Raw genomic sequence first — 20,923 nt, 5'->3', positions numbered from 1 at the left:
CGCAACTTATTTTTGCATATAGGACATGATGCTTTTAAACCACAACAAAAGGCAATCTGCTAATGGATATGATTATACTGTCTTTCACACTGTGAAGAGCATATATAATTATATAATCCTCAGCCTTTTTTCTTCTCCCTGACAAGCTGCCATCAATTCCCCGTGCGCTCATGCCGCAGGACCGATCCAATTATTATAAAGGTCAATATACTTTGAGAAGGTGAGCGTAATATACAGCGACTCTCCCGGGACAAAGAGGCAGTGAGGGTGCTGCAGTAGCAACAGGACAAAAGGAATAGCTAATCAGAATAATGAAGTCCATATCCATCACACAAGTTCAGTGTGATGACTTCCTATGTATTTACATTTATGCAAAAAATAAGGATGAATATGTCATCAAACTATTCACATACAACTTGGGTGTTGCTTGCGCAGGTGGTGTCTTCCTGATGCAAATTATAATAAAGTGCCTTGTTCCATAAGTTGTGACAGATATGTGTTCTGCCATGTCACTTCGATTTAAAAGCAACCATTTGGTGGAGCTAGTAAATCACTCACTTCTCCACTGCACACCTACAGGGAAGAAAAACAGCCATCACTCCTTTACATAACAGAAAATCAATTCAAATATGGGGAATTTATACATATGGACACTTCACATGCTATGTTATACATCTTTTCACACATGTGGACATTTCACATGTAGTGTCATTTATAATGTGGTTTTATTTATCCCATATTAAGGGCATATGTACAGTTCTACTTTCAAAATTCACTTTCACAAGTTTTTTTTTTTTAAACATGTAATTGCATATTACTCACATGAACACGCGGAAAAACATATGATCACATATAAGGAATGTGATTTTTCAGTAAGGAAGCCCAAGATTGGGCATTAGCAGTTTGCACAATATTAAATCAGTTTGTATGTGAAATTATGGAATATGATATGAATAATACAATAGACATCATTAATTAGTAGCTTCTTGCAAATGCATACATAAAAACTACAATCCATCCATCTATACCGCTTAACCTTCAGGGTCACGGGGAACCTGGAACCTATCCCAGGTAGCATCGGGCACAGAGTGGGGTACACCCTGGACACGGTGCTAATCCATAGCAGAGCACAATCACATACACATTCACACACTACGGACAATTTGGACATGCCAATCAGCCTACCATGCATGTCTTTGGACTAGGGGAGGAAACCAAAGTACCCGGAGGAAACCCCCAGAGCATGGGGAGAACATGCAAACTCCGCACACATAGGGCAGTGGCAGGAATCGAACCCCCTTCCCTGGCAGTGTGAGTTGAAAAAGTCATGCCACAAGTAATTGTCCTTTGTTATTGTACTTAAATATAAAATTAAGGATTTGTACTTTACCAACACTTATACTCATTTCGATAGATAGATACTATAGATGGAGACTATATGGCTCATATCACACCCATATGAAAGTCTTCCCCAAACTGTTTCCATAAAGTTTGAAGCCCACAATTGTCTTGAATTTCTTTGTATTCTGTAAACATAACAATTTCACTACACTGGAACTAACAGCCCAAACCAGCATGTCCCTGTGTACAAAGCAACATCCATTAAGACATGCTTTGCCAAGTTTGGAGTGGGAGAACTCAAGTGGCCTACACAGAGCCCTGACCTCAACCCCTCTGAGCACCTCAGGCCTCCTCACCTGACATCAGTGCCCGACCTCAGTAATGCTCTTGGGCCTGAATGAGCACAAATCCCCACAGCCACACTCCAAAACATAGTGGAAAGTCTTTCCAAATAGATAGACGAATAGAAAGACAGACTAATGCAGGACTAATGCAATACTAATGAAGTAATAAGAGAACGGACACCAACCACACCTCAAACCCTAAGTTTTGTAACTATTAATAGTTACAAACTAAGTGTGAGCCCATGCTGCGAAACTAAGTCTTCTAAGTCATTTTCTTTTACTTTTACACACTTAAGTACATTTATGTGTGTTCACTCAAGTATGGGTTTGACAAAATTATCATTATTATATTAAATTCTGTACCTTTACTACATTTGATTTTCAACAATGATGGCATTAATTGAAATTAATTGAAATGACTAAACCATTCAGGTTTTCCATACATCAAAGGACTACTGACATACTGGTAATATATTTAAAAAGAAAAAAAAAAGAAAAAAAAAGAAGAAGAAGAACAGAAGTTATGTTGCAATATGGATACATAAGAAACAGTTCTCCTTTCTTGCAGTGTCCTAAGTGTCGAATTAAGACCTCTTTAAAGGTGACCCAATAGGGAATTGTTCCACCTAGACCTCATTATATAAAAGTGCTCCCTATGACCTTTCTGTTGATTGCTATTGCAATGTCTCAGTACACAAGTTGTATTACTGGCCAGAGGGTACAAAACAAATTTACAAATAAATTTAGTTTCTGTAAAAGTGTATAACCTATGAAAGCAGTTTTTTTTTTTTATTCCAGTGTTTTAAAAAAAAAGTCAGTATACATACTATCAAACCGTCAAACTAACATCATGACTTATGTAAAGCACTTAATAACAACATCAAATTCCATATCCATAGACCTTTTAGTTTAGTTATTTTGTTCTTGTTACAATGATGATGAGAATGATTCAGTGACATACAGTTGACCCACTGTTTACCTTCCATTTGGTTCCCTGAAGTGGAGGCACAATGTACAGTTGTGAATACTTCGGATGTATGTGCAGTTCTGTGTGAATGGCTTCTGACCTTCATCTGTGTACTTATTGTGTATTTTCTTATTTTTATTTTTAGACCTCTAGGGTACTTTTTATTAATCTGTTAGATATGTGCACATGTACACAAATCTGTAGCACCCTGGTATGCCACGGAGATGGGAAAATAGATAATAACTACTAAAATATAAGGCTTATCAGTGTTTATTAAATTATATGCTAGCTACTACTATAAGACCTTCCTGGCTGTTTCATTGCCCTTACAATGTCTGAAGAAACAGTGGTATTATTTGGCTAATTTTCATTGTCTATAGTCTATATTCTGGCCTTCATTTATTTCTCTTTAATCTACTAGCTTGATGTTCTCCATTTACTGTAAATGAGCTACAAGGGAAAGTCATACAGCTTTCATAGAAGCTAAATTTAAACTTCAGTTTTGTATCTTTACCAAATAATGTATTGGATATTTACAGATTTTTGTCATCAGTCAATGTTTGACAATGACACACATCCTAGTGAAGTGACTTAACACAGATGGCAAAGTAAATTTAAATGCACTCGGGCTTCCCCAGGAATTTTTAAACATTATCCAGAGTGCTACAGCCCCATCAATGTGCTCACTGTATGATCTCAAATGGTGAGTGTTTGAGGACTGGTGTATTCGTAAAAGAGTTATTCCTTTTCACTGTGCGGTTAGTGATATACTTTGCTTTTTGCAAAGCTTAATGAACAAAGAGAGGGCATTTGCTACTATTAAAGTTTACCTGGCTGCTATTTCAGCTTGTCATGTAGGCTTTGAATGAGTTTCAGTGGGACAGCATCTTATTATATGCTGTTTTATAAAGGGAGGGAAGCATTTGAGACCAGTTCCTCACTTGGAAAAGAAGACTATGAATTTCATCTACTGTATATCTATTGCTTTAAAACATGAGCTTTAAACATGCTTTAAACATGAGCTCTTTGAACTTTTTGTCATTAATTAAACCATTTGTGCTTCCTTGCACCACAACACATTCTTTATTGAAAGCACTAGAGGGGGGAAAGACTGCTAACAACCTTTCATTCCAAAATGATAACAATTTATGGATTCCACATTGATTCAAGTATTCCCTTATATTTAATAACCTCAAGCCACATTTCATGAAATATGAATGCTAATCAATTCAGCTCCCCCCAAAAAATCATGTATCACTGTGTTTCACTGAAAATGGCTTGTTTAAGACCAGAAAAAAACTCCAAAATATATATAAAATGTTGCTGTTGCCTTGTTTTTTGTTATATGGCTTAGATTACCCAATAAGGATAATGAAATGATAATTAAGTGGGAGTAAAGTTGAGAGAAATGCTCCAAATATAAATAAAGGATAAGATGCCATTGTAATGTATGATAGGTTTATAGACTGATGTGAGTACATAACCCTAATTTCATCCAGTGGTGTTCATTTAATAGATTACACATATCTCTCAGATCTTAATAAAAGCAGATAAAGAAAATCTCATCATCATAGCATTCTATATGAGAAGAGGTTTCAACAGTCAAGGACATAAGGCAATGCTTCATAGAAACTTTAAAATATGACATGAAATCTAGTTAGTATACAGTGTATGGCTTATAATAATGTCTCTCTATGGCACTCTTTGTCTGCAAAAAGGGGAAAATGTAACCAACTGCATGAGCCATTGTGTACAAAAGAATACTATTATGAATCAGTGGCATTCTTGATCATTATTCTGCTCCAGAACCAAAATGGCTGTCAGTAATAATCTCAAATGAGAATCTTTTTTTTTTTTTTTTTCCATTCTTTCATCACTTTTGCCTTACAGCTCTGGAGAATCTGGCCTGATCTATATTCAGTTCATTTCCTCTAATACATTTAATATAGCTTAGGTCTTTTCCTTCTCTTTTCAAAAATTTCAAAACAAAAATGTTCATATTCTACATCATCATTTTGCACAGATGTATTCATACATACAATAAAATTTCAGATATAATCTCTAATTTAGTCTTGCCCAATTCCCACTCACCAGTCAGGTCTCCCCTATTGTACAACAGTTACCAACAAAGAAGGGTGAAGAGGTTTCCTCCAAGGCATGTAAAGCCAGCCAACCGCATCTTTTCAAACTGCTGCTCATATTGTGTCACAGCGCAGTGTAACAGACTCAGTGGAAAGTGCTATTCACCCCCTTCTGCATGCAGGAGCACACAGACACCCATGTAGCTAGTGTTGCTATGGTTACTATGATTGAATGAGAGTATCGCATACCAAACCAGAGTATTTGTGTATGAAGTCAGAGTATTCTAGCACTGCAACTAAAGATTACTTTCATAATTCCATTAATTGGCAAAGCAAAGAAGGATGTGAAAAACTGTCTTTATTGTTTAACCTTTTGATCTTTTATTTTAAAAAATGATTTAAAAAAAAATACTCTACTCTCATCGATATCGAACAATTACAAACACAAGACAGGTTTATAAAAAAAAAATTTTTGTCCAACAATGATTGGCACCACTGTGAATTCACATGAGAAAAATATATTTGAAGCATATTCCCGTTGATATTTTACATTTTTTAGTGCACCTGGGTGACGAGGAACAGAAACTAGTTTAACCATAACTTCCTGTTTCACAGGGTTATAATTATGAGGTAACACATAGGCCAAATTCCCTTAGTCATTCATAACAATGGGTAAGACCAAGGAATATAGCTGTGATGTGCAGCAAAAGGTTGTTAAGATTCACAAAATGGGAAGTGGTTATAAAAAATAGCAAAAGCACTGAAACATCAGGGCAATAATTAAGAAGTTACAGTCAACTCGGAATGTTATGAATCAACCTGGAATTGGATGTGTGTCTATATTGTCTCAATGCACTGTGAAGAGGGTGGTCCGAGTGGCCAAGAAATCTCCAAGGATCACAGCTGGAGAATTGCAGAAGTTGCATCTTTGGGTCAGAAATTCTCCAAAACTACAATCTGAAGTCAGTTACATCACTACAAGTTGTTTGTAAGGGTTTCAAGAAAAAAAGGCTCTACTCTCATCCAAAAACAAACTCAAGTGTCTTCAGTTTTCCAGACACTGCTGGAATTTCAAATGGGATCGGACTCTGTGGTCAGATGAAACCAAAATAGAGCTTTTTGGCAATAAACACCAGAGGTGCTTTTGATACACACAGAGAAGTAGCCATATGGAAAAGTACCTCATGCCCACGGTTAAATATAGTCATGGCTCTTTAATATTTTGGGGCTCTTTTTCTGCCAGAGGACCTGGACATTTTGTTAGGATACATGGCATCATGGACTCTATCAAATATCAACAGATATTAAAGGAAAACCTGACTGCCTCTGCCAGAAAGCTTAAAATGGGCCGTGGTTGGAACTTCCAGTAGGACAATGATCCATATCATACATTAAAATCAACACAAAAGTGGTTTACTGACCACAAAATCAAGGTCCTGCAATGGCCATCGCAGTCCCCTGACTTGAATCCCATAGAAAACCTGTGGGGTGAACTGAAAAGGAGCATCTACCAGTGTGGACCTCGAAATTTGAAGGATCTGTGGTCTCAGATCCTTTGCAATGTATTTTCCAATCCTATTTACCAAGAGTGCCAATATGCCAATATTAGTGGAGGGCACTGTGTGTGAGTGTGTGTGTGTGTATGTATATATGTGCACAAAAAAGGCACTGATAAATAAACTGCAGTCCTAAATTAATAATTAATAATAAAAGCTCACTTTCACTGCACCTTATGGTTTCTGTTACTCATTGCCTTTACTTATGCTTACTTTGAATGTAGTTTTTTAATTAGACATTACAGATCTCACTTGCACTACACTGTTTATCACCAGGTCTACATTGCAAGTGAAGAGCAACATGGCCTAATCAGAAATACTGTAGATCACTCCTGTTATAATAAACAACAGAGTTTACACTGCAAGCATGCAAATACAGTGAATAAAGACAATAAACTTGAATTAAACTAAACCTTTTAAGCAACTCGTACCAATTTCCCCAACCTCTTGCACACAGAGGAGAATTTTGGATATAAACATAAGTCTGTGCTCATGCATCACTGTCTTGATTCTGTGCTACAAAGTTCCACTTGTACAGTCTTCTTTGCAGCATTTAATATAAAATACTCCCATGCCTTAGAGGACTTGGGTTGCACACTTTTTTCCACTGTCACTTGATGATTACGCCTCCGTCTGATATTGACTGAGGTCACGTAAGGCAGAAAAGGTAACTTTGAAAATAAACTGCAACTGAAGAAATGTACTTTTGTTGACTCTGGGTATTCTAAAGCTAGCGGAATCACATTACACGCAATTGACATCATGTGCCATCGACTAGGAAGTGGCTTTTACTTCTAGTTAGTAAAAAAATGCTAGTGTTCTATGTGAGACGATGCTACCCTTCTAAAATTCATACACTAGACGGTAGAGTACATAGTGCATAGTGCAAGTGAATAGTGTACAGTGAGGGAAAAAAGTATTTGATCCCCTGCTGATTTTGTACGTTTGCCCACTGACAAAGAAATGATCAGTCTATAATTTTAATGGTAGTTGTATTTGAACAGTGAGAGACAGAATAACAACAAAAAAATCCAGAAAAACGCATGTCAAAAATTTTATAAATTAATTTGCATTTTAATGAGGGAAAAAAGTATTTGACCCCCTCTCAATCAGAAAGATTTCTGCCTCCCAGGTGTCTTTTATACAGGTAACGAGCTGAGATTAGGAGCACACTCTTAAAGGGAGTGCTCCTAATATCAGTTTTTACCTGTATAAAAGACACCTGTCCACAGAAGCAATCAATCAATCAGATTCCAAACTCTCCACCATGGCCAAGACCAAAGAGCTCTCCAAGGATGTCAGGGACAAGATTGTAGACCTAACCAAGTCTGGAATGGGCTACAAGACCATTGCCAAGCAGCTTGGTGAGAAGGGGACAACAGTTGGTGCGATTATTCGCAAATGGAAGAAGCACAAAAGAACTGTCAGTCTCCCTCGGCCTGGGGCTCCATGCAAGATCTCACCTCGTGGAGTTGCATTGATCATGAGAACAGTGAGGAATCAGCCCAGAACTACACGGGAGGATCTTGTCAATGATCTCAAGGCAGCTGGGACCATAGTCACCAAGAAAACAATTGGTAACACACTACGCCGTGAAGGACTAAAATCCTGCAGCGCGCGCAAGGTCCGCTGCTCAAGAAAGCACATATACATGCCCGTCTGAAGTTTGCCAATGAACATCTGAATGATTCAGAGGACAACTGGGTGAAAGTGTTGCGGTCAGATGAGACCAAAATGGAGCTCTTTGGCATCAACTCAACTCGCCGTGTTTGGAGGAGGAGGAATGCTGCCTATGACCCCTGGAACACCATCCTCACCGTCAAACATGGAGGTGGAAACATTATGCTTTGGGGGTTTTTTTCTGCTAAGGGGACAGGACAACTTCACCGCATCAAAGGGACGATGGACGGGGCCATGTACTGTCAAATCTTGGGTGAGAACCTCCTTCCCTCAGCCAGGGCATTGAAAATGGGTCGTGAATGGGTATTCCAGCATGACAATAACCCAAAACACACGGCCAAGGCAACAAAGGAGTGGCTCAAGAAGAAGCACATTAAGGTCCTGGAGTGGCCTAGCCAGTCTCCAGACCTTAATCCCATAGAAAATCTGTGGAGGGAGCTGAAGGTTCGAGTTGCCAAACGTCAGCCTCGAAACCTTAATGATTTGGAGAAGATCTACAAAGAGGAGTGGGACAAAATCCCTCCTGAGATGTGTGCAAACCTGGTGGCCAACTACAAGAAACGTCTGACCTCTGTGATTGCCAACAAGGGTTTTTAATCCAAGTACTTAGTCATGTTTTGCAGAGGGGGTCAAATACTTATTTCCCTCATTAAAATACAAATCAATTTATAACATTTTTGATATGCGTTTTTCTGGATTTTTTTGTTGTTATTCTGTCTCTCACTGTTCAAATACAACTACCATTAAAATTATAGAATGATCATTTCTTTGTCAGTGGGCAAACGTACAAAATCAGCAGGGGATCAAATACTTTTTTCCCTCACTGTATAATACGTCATTTGGGACACAACTTAAGTATGTACTTTGCGATGTGTGTTTTCAGAACAGAAGTAACATAATGAGTAAACATGCCCCATGCCATCCTCAGTCCAACTAATCGATAATGAGATTCGTTGACAACGATTTTCATAATCAATTATTATTGATTTTATCAATTAGTTTTTGCAGTATTTTACCCCAAAACCTCCCACCCCCCAAGAAAGCACAGATAAGTTTGCTATCTCCCAGCTATGGATGGCTGTGGCATCATCAAGATACAAAATAGTGCTCCCTGGACTATAGGGCAAATGCTTTTCTGTTGCGCCACTTGGGATCTGTTAACGGGTCTTTTCTCTGGCATAGTTAGAGTGATTTCAATAGTACAAATACATATTCACCTTGAGGCTGCTTAAGGCTATTCTGTCTAACCATCAACCAAAAACACAGAAATGTGTAAAGAAAAAACAATTTGTAAGTCTAGATATAAGCATCAACAATAAATGCTGTTTTTTGGTTGTTAAGAACCAATTTATCCATTTATCAACAAACAAAACACAGCCACATCATCGGGGAACATTTTAAGTCCATTTCTTTCCAGCCTAATTACAATTGGAAATTTACTGCTGACAATAGCAAGATTCAAAACTGGATGTGTGGGCTAATTAACATAACACACAAGATACAACATCTGCATTCTTCAAAAGTGCTCAGTGCACCCTCACACCTTATTAGCACACAGGTGTGGGATCATTGGTACACAGCCCATCCAGTCAGGATGGATTGACGGAGTGCATCATGGGGGCCAAGCTTCTGCCTGTAAAGCTGACACTTTGCAAACGAGCTTTGTGGCACATCGTGCACTCTGCTGGCTTGAAGGGGTGACGTGTTGATAGCTCAAGATCACGCTGTTGCTTCCAATGTGTTTGTGTGTGTGTGTGTGTGTGTGTGTGTGTGTGTGTGTGTGTGTGTGTGTGTGAGAAGAACAAATGGTCTCAGAGCCATCAGGTAGCTCTCTGGTGAACTGAAGAAGGGAGACAGGGAGTACATTAGGAGTAATTGGGCATTCAGAAGAAGGATGGATCAGCAAGGCAGGAGGAAGGATGCAATTGCTGGAGGATGCAATAATCAGAGCAAGTAAAGAGCCTTTGCCAATCTGCCACTTAGATGCAGTGCAATGATGCCTGGGCACCTAAGAGTATGGTGCAATTTTAGGAAGAAAACACTAACACTGCATGCACTAAATGTGAACTAGAAAGCTAGAAATAAAAACTGAAAGGTACTGCTCATATATATAACATTATGGATGAATCATGACATGAGTGATCTCTATCTGCATTTACTCTCTCTTTGTCAGGTATGCGTATGAAGAAATCCTGAAAGCGCCATTGGACAAGGATCTAAGAACAAGGGAATGAGAAGAGACACAGACTCATCTTAGTGTGTCCCACTTCAGAACATCGGAGCAAGTCATTCTTTGATCAATCTAAGAAGAAAAGATGAAACACAAGAAATTTAATTTTGGAGACAATTTATTTGCAAACACCAATTGAAATTTAAGCAGTGATAACCAACTAACCAACCTTTCTAATAAAAATGAGTGAGATTACAATGGGTTTTTTGCATATTCACCTCCTGTTTGGGGTTGTGAGCTCTTTGGTTATTCACTCAATCCCCTGGAAGGTACCCTGTCCTCACCAGTGTGTATGCCAGATCAAACCCTGGTACTCACCCCAGTCTGTGTATAGAGAGGCTCCAACTGTTGACTGTAATGACCTGCTCCTCACTCAGTTGCCCACATCCCTCCCTACAGAGACACAAACACTAAGACTGCAGAGCAACCTCATCAGTTCAGTGGACCAAAGTGAACTCCAGGGTCTCACCAATCTAACTGAGCTGGATCTCTCCCACAACAGTTTCATCAGCACCCGTAACTTGAGAATCACAGACCTGCCAGCTCTTCTAAGCCTACACATGGAAGAGAATCAGCTGAGGCACTTGCCTGAAGCAGCTTTCTCTGGACTGCCCAACCTTCAGGAATTGTATCTCAATCATAATAGGCTCAGAAGTATTTCCCCAGGAGCTTTCAAAGGTTTAGGTAACCTTGTAAGGCTTCATCTCAATTCTAACCACCTAATGATAATTGACAGGCGTTGGTTCCATGCTTTGCCTCAACTAGAAGTACTCATGACAGGAGGAAATCCAGTGGACACGATCCAAGATCTCAACTTCAAACCTCTTGGATCCTTGCGCAGCCTGGTCTTGGCAGGTATGGGCTTACATGAGATCTCAGAGCTTGCTCTAGAAGGACTTCTGAACCTGGAGAGTATTAGCTTCTATGACAACAACTTGACCAAAGTCCCAAAAGAGGCACTGCAGAAGCTACCAAGCTTGAAATTTCTGGACCTTAACAAGAACCCAATTCAGCTGGTGCAAAAAGGGGATTTCAGGGACATGTTTCACCTGAAGGAGCTTGGCTTGAACAACATGGAGGATCTGGTGTCCATTGAGCACTCAGCAATGGAAAACCTCCCCGAGCTGACAAAACTAGAAATCACAAACAATCCACGACTGTCATACATTCACCCTCAGGCTTTCCAGAAGCTGCCACGTATGGAGAGCTTGATGCTCAACAGTAATGCCTTGAGTGCTCTGCATCGTCAGACTGTGCGGTCTCTGCCAAGCTTACAGGAGATCAGTCTGCACACCAATCCCATTCACTGTGACTGCCTTATTCGCTGGGTTGGGGCAGAGGATGGCAAGCCAGTTCGTTTCATTGAACCACAGTCCACATTCTGCTCAGAACCTCCAGAGTTAAAAATGAGACGAGTAAAAGAAGTCTCCTTCAGGGAGATGGCTGATAGCTGCCTCCCTTTGATTGCCCCAAGCATGTTCCCTTCTTATATTCAAGTGAAATACGGGGACAACATAGCCCTGCATTGCCGAGCACTTGCAGAACCAGAACCAAGTATTTACTGGGTCATTCCAAAAGGTTTGAGATTAACTCCCTCCACAAGATTTGGACGTTACCAGGTTTTATCAGAGGGCACTTTGGAAATATTTGGAGTCACCCCTGAGGAGGCTGGTTTCTACACTTGTGTTGCACAGAATCTAGTTGGGGCTGACACAAAGAGTCTAACACTAAAAGTGGAGGGATCTGGCAGGGCTCAAATAGCAAATGATCAAAGAAAGGAAGACAGCCTTGAGGTCCATGATGTTAAAGAACGATATGCATTACTGTCTTGGCACACTGGCCATAACATCCCTGCTGCCAGAATCTCTTGGATAGCCAACGGAAGCCTGGAAGACCACCACAAGCATAGCACTAGAATACTAGCTGGCACTAAGGGCTTCAACCTAACCCGCCTTCAACCAGGGACCCATTACAAGGTTTGTCTGCATATAGGGCCAAACGACACCTCCTGTGTCCATCTCAGGACTAAAGAGGTGCTTTTCTTAGTTCCTTCTGCAGACATCACCCCAGTATTCCTATTGGGTGTATCAGCTTTTTTCCTCATTCTGTTGGCAGCCAAAACTTGCCATGGGAGGACAATGTATGACTGGAAAGAGTTTGAGACACCCCATTCCACCATTTTGACCCAGGACGCAAAGGCTTTCATGGCTACAGATTCAGTTTGGCAGTACAAAGATAAACTCACAGAGGGAAGTGGAAAGGTGCTCAGTGATGCTAAGCCAGTGCAAGATGTTCTGGGTCCTGCAAAAGAGGCGTTTTAAGATACAAGATGTGCAACAGCTCAAAGGGAATATGTCAGAGAAGCTGTACAAACTTTGTAAAGCTACTCAAATTACAGCTCACAGTCAGCACTAACAGTCCACTAAACAAAACCATTGCTTTTTTGCAAGATTGCAAGTGTCCCAATTATAAATACAGTGTCATAATAAGAGATTTCATTTTTATTTATTTTATAGTGGAAAAGATGCAGACCACATATGTATAGTGAAAGCATTTCACATGTAATCACAAACAATATATATCTAAACAATATACTGAGAAAACTGACCAAATGGTGCCAGTTGTAAGAGAGAGCTGTAAGAAGCTATGAACTGTGAAAGAAGAATGAACTTTACATGAAATTTGCAAGGTGATATGAAGTACTCATATTTTTCATACTGTTGAAGACAAAGTTAACAGTTGGGCAAAGAAATTCTGTGAAAGACATTCCAAGCCTCTCAATTTTATGACAATTTGGGAGGAAACAGCTGAGGGGTTTTCTTTGTTTTTTAAGAATCATGTTCTCCTGGTGTGAGTTATTAAAGAATTAAATGTTACTTTTCTATTTTTAAAAATGATACTGTCTTTTTCCAAATAAAAATTCTAAGCATACTGTAGGTACTGAAAGAATATGTAAAATACAGAAGGGTATTTTTAATATGTTGCATAACTGTACATCCAGTATTTCTCTTTGATATTATGGGCCATATTCAGCACACAACATGAAGTCAGAGCTATCAAGTGGTATCCTCGTCTCAGTCTTAGTGTGTGTTTGTTTGTCTCTCTAATGATTATCTATATATATATATATATATATATATATATATATATATATATATATATATATATATATATATATATAAAACTATAAAAACCAAGGACAAAATTATGTGCTGATCAGGGCTCCGTTTGGCCATGGATTTCTCTTTTTCTCACTCAAAACCAAACTAAAAAATCTGAAAGCGATCTGCCAAAAGACTGATTACAGATTATCAAGTGACATTCAGCCCTGAACAGCTTAATTGTACCAGCTTCATACATTTTATGGATGGGGACAGAAGGAAACGCCCCAGGACTCTGTGAGGGGTATTCGTGCTTGTCAACATGCTAAGTACAATGAATGAAATATCATATTGTTTAAAAAAGAAAAAAGGCAATTTTTCTCTCTTTTTTGTAAATGCAATGGAAAGACTGGATACTGCTAACAGGGACACACTTGAAGGAAGTATTTAAGTGTAAAGAGACCAGTTGAGTACAAAATGTCTTTCTTTCTCAACAGCTTGTCACCTGACTTTTTAGTCAGGGACCCTGCATTGACAAAATGACATTTACAGTGGAAGAAATCGTACCAGAGCAGAGGAGTTTGTCATTGGGTTAACAGGATCGTCAGCACTAAGGATTGTGAGCTCTGCTCTTCTTACTTCTATATTATGGGGAACCCCGTTTTCTACAGTGTCATTTATGGTAAAACTGCTGTTTTGTTTGAGTTTGTTGTCAATTTGTAGTTGATGTGTCCCTATGTTTTAGAATTTCTTGCTATAACTAATCTGTCTCTCTTCCCTTATTATTTCTTTTCCATTTGAAATAATTTGTTGGGTCTTACTTTTGATCACCTTAAAGCTGTACATACACTAAATCACCCTGAATTCCCGATCAATGTTCAGCTCCCCTTTCAGAAATTATTTAGAAGGCTGTGTGTTAAATTCTATTTTGAGGTATTATTAAACCATTTTAGACTGATGTCAGTGTCTTGATTAATTGGTCATGGTTTGAGAATATATTAAATCTGAGCCCAAGTGCAAATCAAATCTTTAAATCAAACTTAAGCTTATACAAAGTCAGGGTCATGGGCTAGAGTTTCTCCTGCCATTGTGTGTCATTGAAATTTTTCCTGCAGCAATTTTACTTTCAATTATAATGAGCATAAATATCCATTTGCAGAATAGCTAAGAGCTTTTTAAAGATCTCACAGAGAACAGCCTGAGGTAGGTAATGCTTCTCTTCTCAGCTACATCCATCTACTATAACATAGTGCTCCAGTTTCTTCAAGCATACCGTAATTAATGTGAATGCCATATTTCATAGAAATGGTCAAAACTGAGAGTGAAAAAAAGAGGATAGGAGAGAATTCAGTCACTGATATCTCTCTTTTGCATTGTAGTTCAATATGCACTGCACACAAATTGTCCACCATATGGGAACTGGTTAAAAAGTGTTCTTGTCTTTCTAATGTAAATGCAAATATTATGATTTGAAATGTAATTTAATCAGAATTATTTTATTTTTTTACAGAAAAGCTTGAACAAATTCTTTTTCTACTATAAGTACTCATCAACAACATAGACTTCTTTATGAATTACTTAATTTTGTTTACCAGCTTTTAACATTAATTTCCTTTACTTGAAAAAAAAAAAGGGAATTAATTTAAAATTGCCTTATCAAATTTAGTGCTGCATTGGTGAAGTGTTTAAATAGAAAGATGAAAAGTACAAAAAACAAAGAAATTGTATGGGAAATGGTATAACTTCATTAAACTAGGCAACAAAATCCAATTAAATTTTAACCATGGAAAGTAGTGAGGCATCATCTAGTTACCTCATATATAATGTTTTCCTGCATACTCAAATAGTCCCCTTCTAACCTATTAACGGTGGAAATGCCAAAGAATAAATCTCAACGCATCACTGAAGTGTACCTCCTGCAGTTAATGGGGCAAAATTCTATTTTCACAGCTAAAGATAAAAAGCTAAACTGTTACAATCATTTCACAGGAAGGCACACTGCAACATTACAGCATGACTGCATAAATGGCAGGGTTGCCAATTTAATGATTTACTGTATGACCCAGTCAGTGCAATACCTTGATCAATGAATTTCATTACCTCATACCAAATACTACTTAATTCCAGTGTAACACAACTGAAAATGAAATTAATGATGGAAATCTACACTATTTGTATGATATAAAATGTAGCATTGGTGTTCTGTTAAGTCAAGTACTTAGAGAGAACATTTTAAAAGCAAATTAAACACTTGAAATGCATTTTTTTAAAACCAGGATCACGTGTAAACGTGTTGATATCGACCGATATAAATGCACATTGGGCCTAATTTCCTGATCTTTTAGTAAAGATATATTTAACTGTTTTGAGCTAATTATATTTGTTTTATGGATTTTCTTATGGATTAGCTATTAAAATTTGACACAATAATGTGTTTATAAAATTACAGTAACATGTGCCAATTATATAAATTGTTGCCTATCAATCCAGAGTCTGTTTTTACAGTATGTATACATTTACACATCTCAAAAGCTCGCGAGCTTCCGAATGAGCTAGATTTTCACAAATATCACATTTCTTGTGTAGATGCTCATGCAAACCGTTTGTGAAGAAATTAAATTTATTTTCAAAATACCATCACCATGTTAGTGTTCTGTTAGGGAGAATGCTGTCTGGATAAACAGCTTTTTGGGCAGCATCTGAGCTCCCAAGATAAATTCTGGCAGATTTTATAGGATACAGATTTTACAGCATTTTACAGATTTTACAGCATAAGGACAGCTGCCTTCTAAAGTTTCTTATTATTTTTACATTTGAAGGCATTGCCACAGGTATCATTAGGAAATTCTGTTCACCTCCTAAGTTTTAAATGATCATTTAAACAGTATTTTTTCCATGTTTTTAAAATTCCATTCAATGATATTAGCAGATAAAAACTAACATGTAACCTCTTGTTATAAAAGATTGTCATAACTTTGTAAACACATTTTTTATATTAATATGTATTATTGATGCCAAATATTTAATATGTGCCTAGTGAGATGTAAGAACCTGATTAGATTGCATTATGGAATCCAGAAATGTAATTTGATTAGTGTGTCACCATATATAAAGATTTAAGCATCAGTATTAATGACTGCTTAGTCCTGGGAGTAAACCTCTAACTTTCACAAGAGTGTCTTGTATGTTTCTTCAATAAAGATGGCCAAGACTCATCTACTCTGACAGGAAGAAGCCATTTGACTGACAAGCAGCTGACTACATTTAATTTATATGCTTTTAAATGAAAAAAATTAAAGACTGAGAATGTAAAGAATGTTTTCTTCATTCCACTGGCTCTGTATTCCTCTGAAAAATCTAAAGTTTAGTTTCTCGTTTGAAACAAGAGTCAGAGTGCAATCTTCAAGATCCTGAAGGTTATGGCCAGAAAAATGCAGAAAACATATTAATCAGTAAGACTGAGACTAATAGCTTGTTAACTTTTAAAAGCCACTGTCAAAAGTTATTAAAAAGGCTGACTGTCTAAAAATAATGGTTACTTGACAAACAGATGATGATTGAATTAATAATTTGTGTATTGACATTTTGGGTATATCTGTTATGTTTTTTTTTCTTTTTCAAATTAAGAATTCAGTATCACTTTCTATAAAAGACCACATCTATAATGAACTATTAACATTTTCACAATGTTATAATGCATTCCTAAGTCATTTAAAGCACTGTTAGAATTATCTACGAACATACACTACATTTTATTGTCATGATCTTGGCCAAAGCTCCAGTTTTTTTTCCCCCATTTCCTTGTATTTCCTGTCGTTTATCCTTCCCTCTCTTCCTGTTTGTTTGTGCTCATGTGTCCTTTGGCATAGCGTTCTACTCTGCTCATCCACCTGATTGAATCAGCGAACACACTTGCTCCTCATCATCTCATCAACCTGAAGCACTTAAAAACCCTGGTTCTCCAGTTACTTATCACCAGATGGTTCCATCTACCTGTGTGGTACCAATGCGCATTCCCTTGCTAAGACTCATGCTGACCGGATTTTGAGTCCCAGCCTTGATACCTACACCAAGCCATGCTTACACTATCATCAGTCCTCCAAAATCTCTACCTTCATTTATCTTTCAATAAAATACATTTAATTTTCTCTCCCTGAGTCTGTGTTCTGTCAGGTTTTTTAACAGAACGATCTGGCTACCATGGACCCAGCAGAACCAGATTATTTTCAGCCCTCTTAAGCCAAGGCACCCTCCTCAGACAGCATGATCAACTGCTCTGAGACCTCACCGAAAGCAACCTCACCATGTCAGGTCAGATCTCTCAGATCAGTCATCAACTAAAGTTGATCTAAGCTCGTTCAGCTGTCTACCAGTCTCCAGCCAGCCAGCCCGTTCATGCACCACCAACACCTCCCCGGTTACTCACCCACTACGTGAGGCCCATGTTCCAAACCTGAACCATACCCAGATGATCTGGGAAAATGTACTAACATATTCCACTGATGGAGCTAAGATTTCTTACCTGGAGGGGCTTTTAAGGGGCAATGCTATCTGGGACAGCCAAACTGCTCTGTCTGCTTTGAATTCCTCTTTCATTGCAGAACTAGGGACAGTATTTGACCCTCCTGTTCAGAGAAAGCAGGCTGCCAGGCGTTTACACTCCCTTCATCAATGCTCTCTTAGTGTTGCTGAGTACTCTTTCAAATTCAGAATAATAGCTGCAGAATCCAGCTGGTTATGATGAGGCTCTCCATGGGGTGTTTCTTATTGGACTCAGTGATCATGTTAAGGATGAACTTGCAGTTAAAGATAAATCCAATTACTTTACTCACTTATTTCCCTTGCCACCAAACTAGATCACCGCCTACATTAATAGCACATGGAGAGAACCAACCCCCTAATCTGTCTGTCATTCCCTTGGAATACCATGTCGACAAGGGTAAGGTCTTCAGCAAAGAACGGACCCTCTCCTTGCCACCACACCGTACGTATGAGTACGTTATAGAACTACTTCATGGAGTTCCATCCAGTAAGTTGTACAACCTGTCCTGTCTTGAGCATAAACAACAATTAAGAATAAATATCCCTTACATCTCATCAACTCAGCCTTCAAACCTCTTCATGGGGCTATGACTTTCACAGGCTGGTCCGGAGAAATGCTGACCACTTGGTCAGAATTAGAATTAGAGGGAGATGAGTGAAAAATTTTAATGCACCTCTTGGTCACCTCGAATACTTGGTCATGCCCTTCGGCCTCATCAATGCCCCAGCTATATTCCAGGCTCTTGTAAATGACCTCCTCAGAGACTTTCTCAACCACTTTGTCTTTGCTTTGTCATGTACTTGGACGGTATACTCTTCTTCTCTCGCGCCTCCTATGAAAACTCCATCCATGTCTGTCAGGTTGTTCAAAGACTGCTTGAGAACAGCCTGTTTGTAAAAGCAGAGAAATGCAAGTTTCAAGTCAACTCTGTCAGCTTCTGGGGTTACATAATTGAGAGCAGGCAGGTAAAGACTAACTCTGATCTGGGCAGTAGCCCAAATCAACAAACTTTAAACAGTTACAACGTTTCCTGGGCTTTGCTAATTTCTATCGCAGTTTCATCAGGTATTACAGTCAGGGGGCAGTACTCAGCTTGCCTGGACAGAATATGCTCACAACTCCCTGTCCAGCACAGCTACAGGTATGTCCCATTTTGAGTGTTCTCTGGGTTATGTGCCTCCCCTGTTTCCTATCCAAGAGGAGGACATTGCTGTTCCCTCTGTCCAAACTCACATCCTTCATTGCTCCAAGATTTGGAGGGATACCCGCTCCACCATGCTCTGTTCACTTGAACGCAACAGCTGCCTTGCTGACAACCATCAGATCCCAGAACCAAATTACCCACCTAGTCAGAAAGTTTGGATTTCTTCTAATGATATTTGGTTAAAGACTGATTCAAAGAAACACTTCCCTTGCTACCTGGGTCCTTTTGAAATTGAGAGCATCATTAACCCCTCTGTTGTGAGACTCAAACTGCCTAGATCCATGAGAATTCACCTTTCTTTCCATGTCTCTAAGCTAAAACCGGTCCACATCAGCTCATCATGGACAGTGTGTCAAACTCTCATGCCGCCAACCAGAGTTCGAGTCCCAGCCTTGGCAGCTACACCAAGCCACGCTTCCTCCATCGTCAGTCCTAAACCATTTCTACCTTCATTTATCTTTTAATAAAACCCATTTAATTTTCTCTCCCTTTCTCTTCCTGTGTTCTGTTTTTGGTTCCACAACATTCACTGTTTTTAACATTTATTGCAATGTTATGGCAAATGATGTTTCCCCCTGATAATACCAGTGACATTATCAGTAAATCATCAGCAAAATGATTAATGGAATTGGCATTTTTTAAATAAACATTTAAAAATGTCTTACTTATGTCTCACAAATACAACCTGGAATATATTATAATTAAGTTATAATAACAGAAGTCAGTAAACTACAAATGAAAAGTATATACATTGACAGGTCTCAGTGCATCTGTAAACATACTGCACGGTCATGAACACAACTTATAATGCATTCTAATAACCACTGCTATAAAGTGTAGTGCATTTCCATCAGTACTTATAACATAAATGCCTTAAAAATACATTATGAATGTATTCATAGATCATGAGGCCCACATAGAATGTTACTATTTTTTAACAAAGAGCCTTGTGCATCGGACTGTGAATTTGAGTACTGATTTCCCCATAAAAAGAAAGGGTAATGGAATCTGGAATGGGGTACTGAGATCACAGAAATGGGAAGTGACGCTGGTTATTGGAGTAGAAGTTGACTTTTTAAAGTGTTGTGCATGTGTGTGTACGTGTCGAATTCGGGGTTGTTTGGCCTTGCTACTATACACAGTGGGATGTTCTCGTTAACCTTTCCATGTCCTTTAGATAGATTCTTTGTTTGCTGTTTACACCATTAATCACCAGCAGCAACAGAAGTGAGGTTAACAATAAAATAAATATCCCTGACTAAATCACTATAGAAAGGTACAGAGGTTAGAAGTATTCATGAGCTGAAAATCAAATCTGATACACTGTAGAGGAATCCCATGCCAATTTCAACCTTACCATGAAAAGAAAATTATGCTTTCTGCTGGTCTTTATAAATCAGAGTTTGTAGAAAATGTGGAATTTCCCACAAAAGTCTGTTTGATGTTACATCCATTATCCTGATTAATTGCTGTGAACAAAAGGTACTAGAAAACAATATAAATTGTCTGCATTCTCTACAAGAGGTTAAATGACAGCATGTACAAACTGACTCATTGATACTAAGTTTGACTCTGCTGTGATACATTTTGTTAGCCAAATGTGAGGGCAAATGTCACAAACACTAAAATTGCCCTATGCTGCTGTTTTTCAACCCACATAGTATGCTTTATATGTCATAGTCCCATATCTACATAAGGGTGAAAAAAATTACTACTTATTTACAAAAAGGTTTTATTTGGCATGTTAAAAAGCTATGTTAAACAGAATCCACTTTACGGTGGTTTAATTACTGCTTTAGCATGTGCTACTTGTTCCAAATCCCCGCGTGTGCTGCACCACACACATTGGACAAAGTCTGATAAGGTGTTTTTAGCA

At 38.4% G+C, this 20,923-nt stretch overlaps 1 protein-coding gene across 1 annotated transcript; it reads left to right on the top strand.

Annotated features, from left to right (window-relative positions):
- Positions 1-10,369: 10,369 nt before the first annotated feature.
- lrrn2 (leucine rich repeat neuronal 2) lies at positions 10,370-13,299 on the top strand (the record flags this gene model as incomplete). The annotated part of the gene is made up of 1 exon (XM_017496557.3): positions 10,370-13,299. A coding segment is annotated over one exon (2,151 nt), but the record flags the coding sequence as incomplete, so codon positions are not given.
- Positions 13,300-20,923: the final 7,624 nt, after the last annotated feature.

Source organism: Ictalurus punctatus, chromosome 21, assembly GCF_001660625.3.
Source record: "Ictalurus punctatus breed USDA103 chromosome 21, Coco_2.0, whole genome shotgun sequence".
Classification (NCBI taxonomy): Eukaryota; Metazoa; Chordata; class Actinopteri; order Siluriformes; family Ictaluridae; genus Ictalurus; species Ictalurus punctatus.
This window is presented reverse-complemented; position numbering and strand designations above follow the sequence as displayed.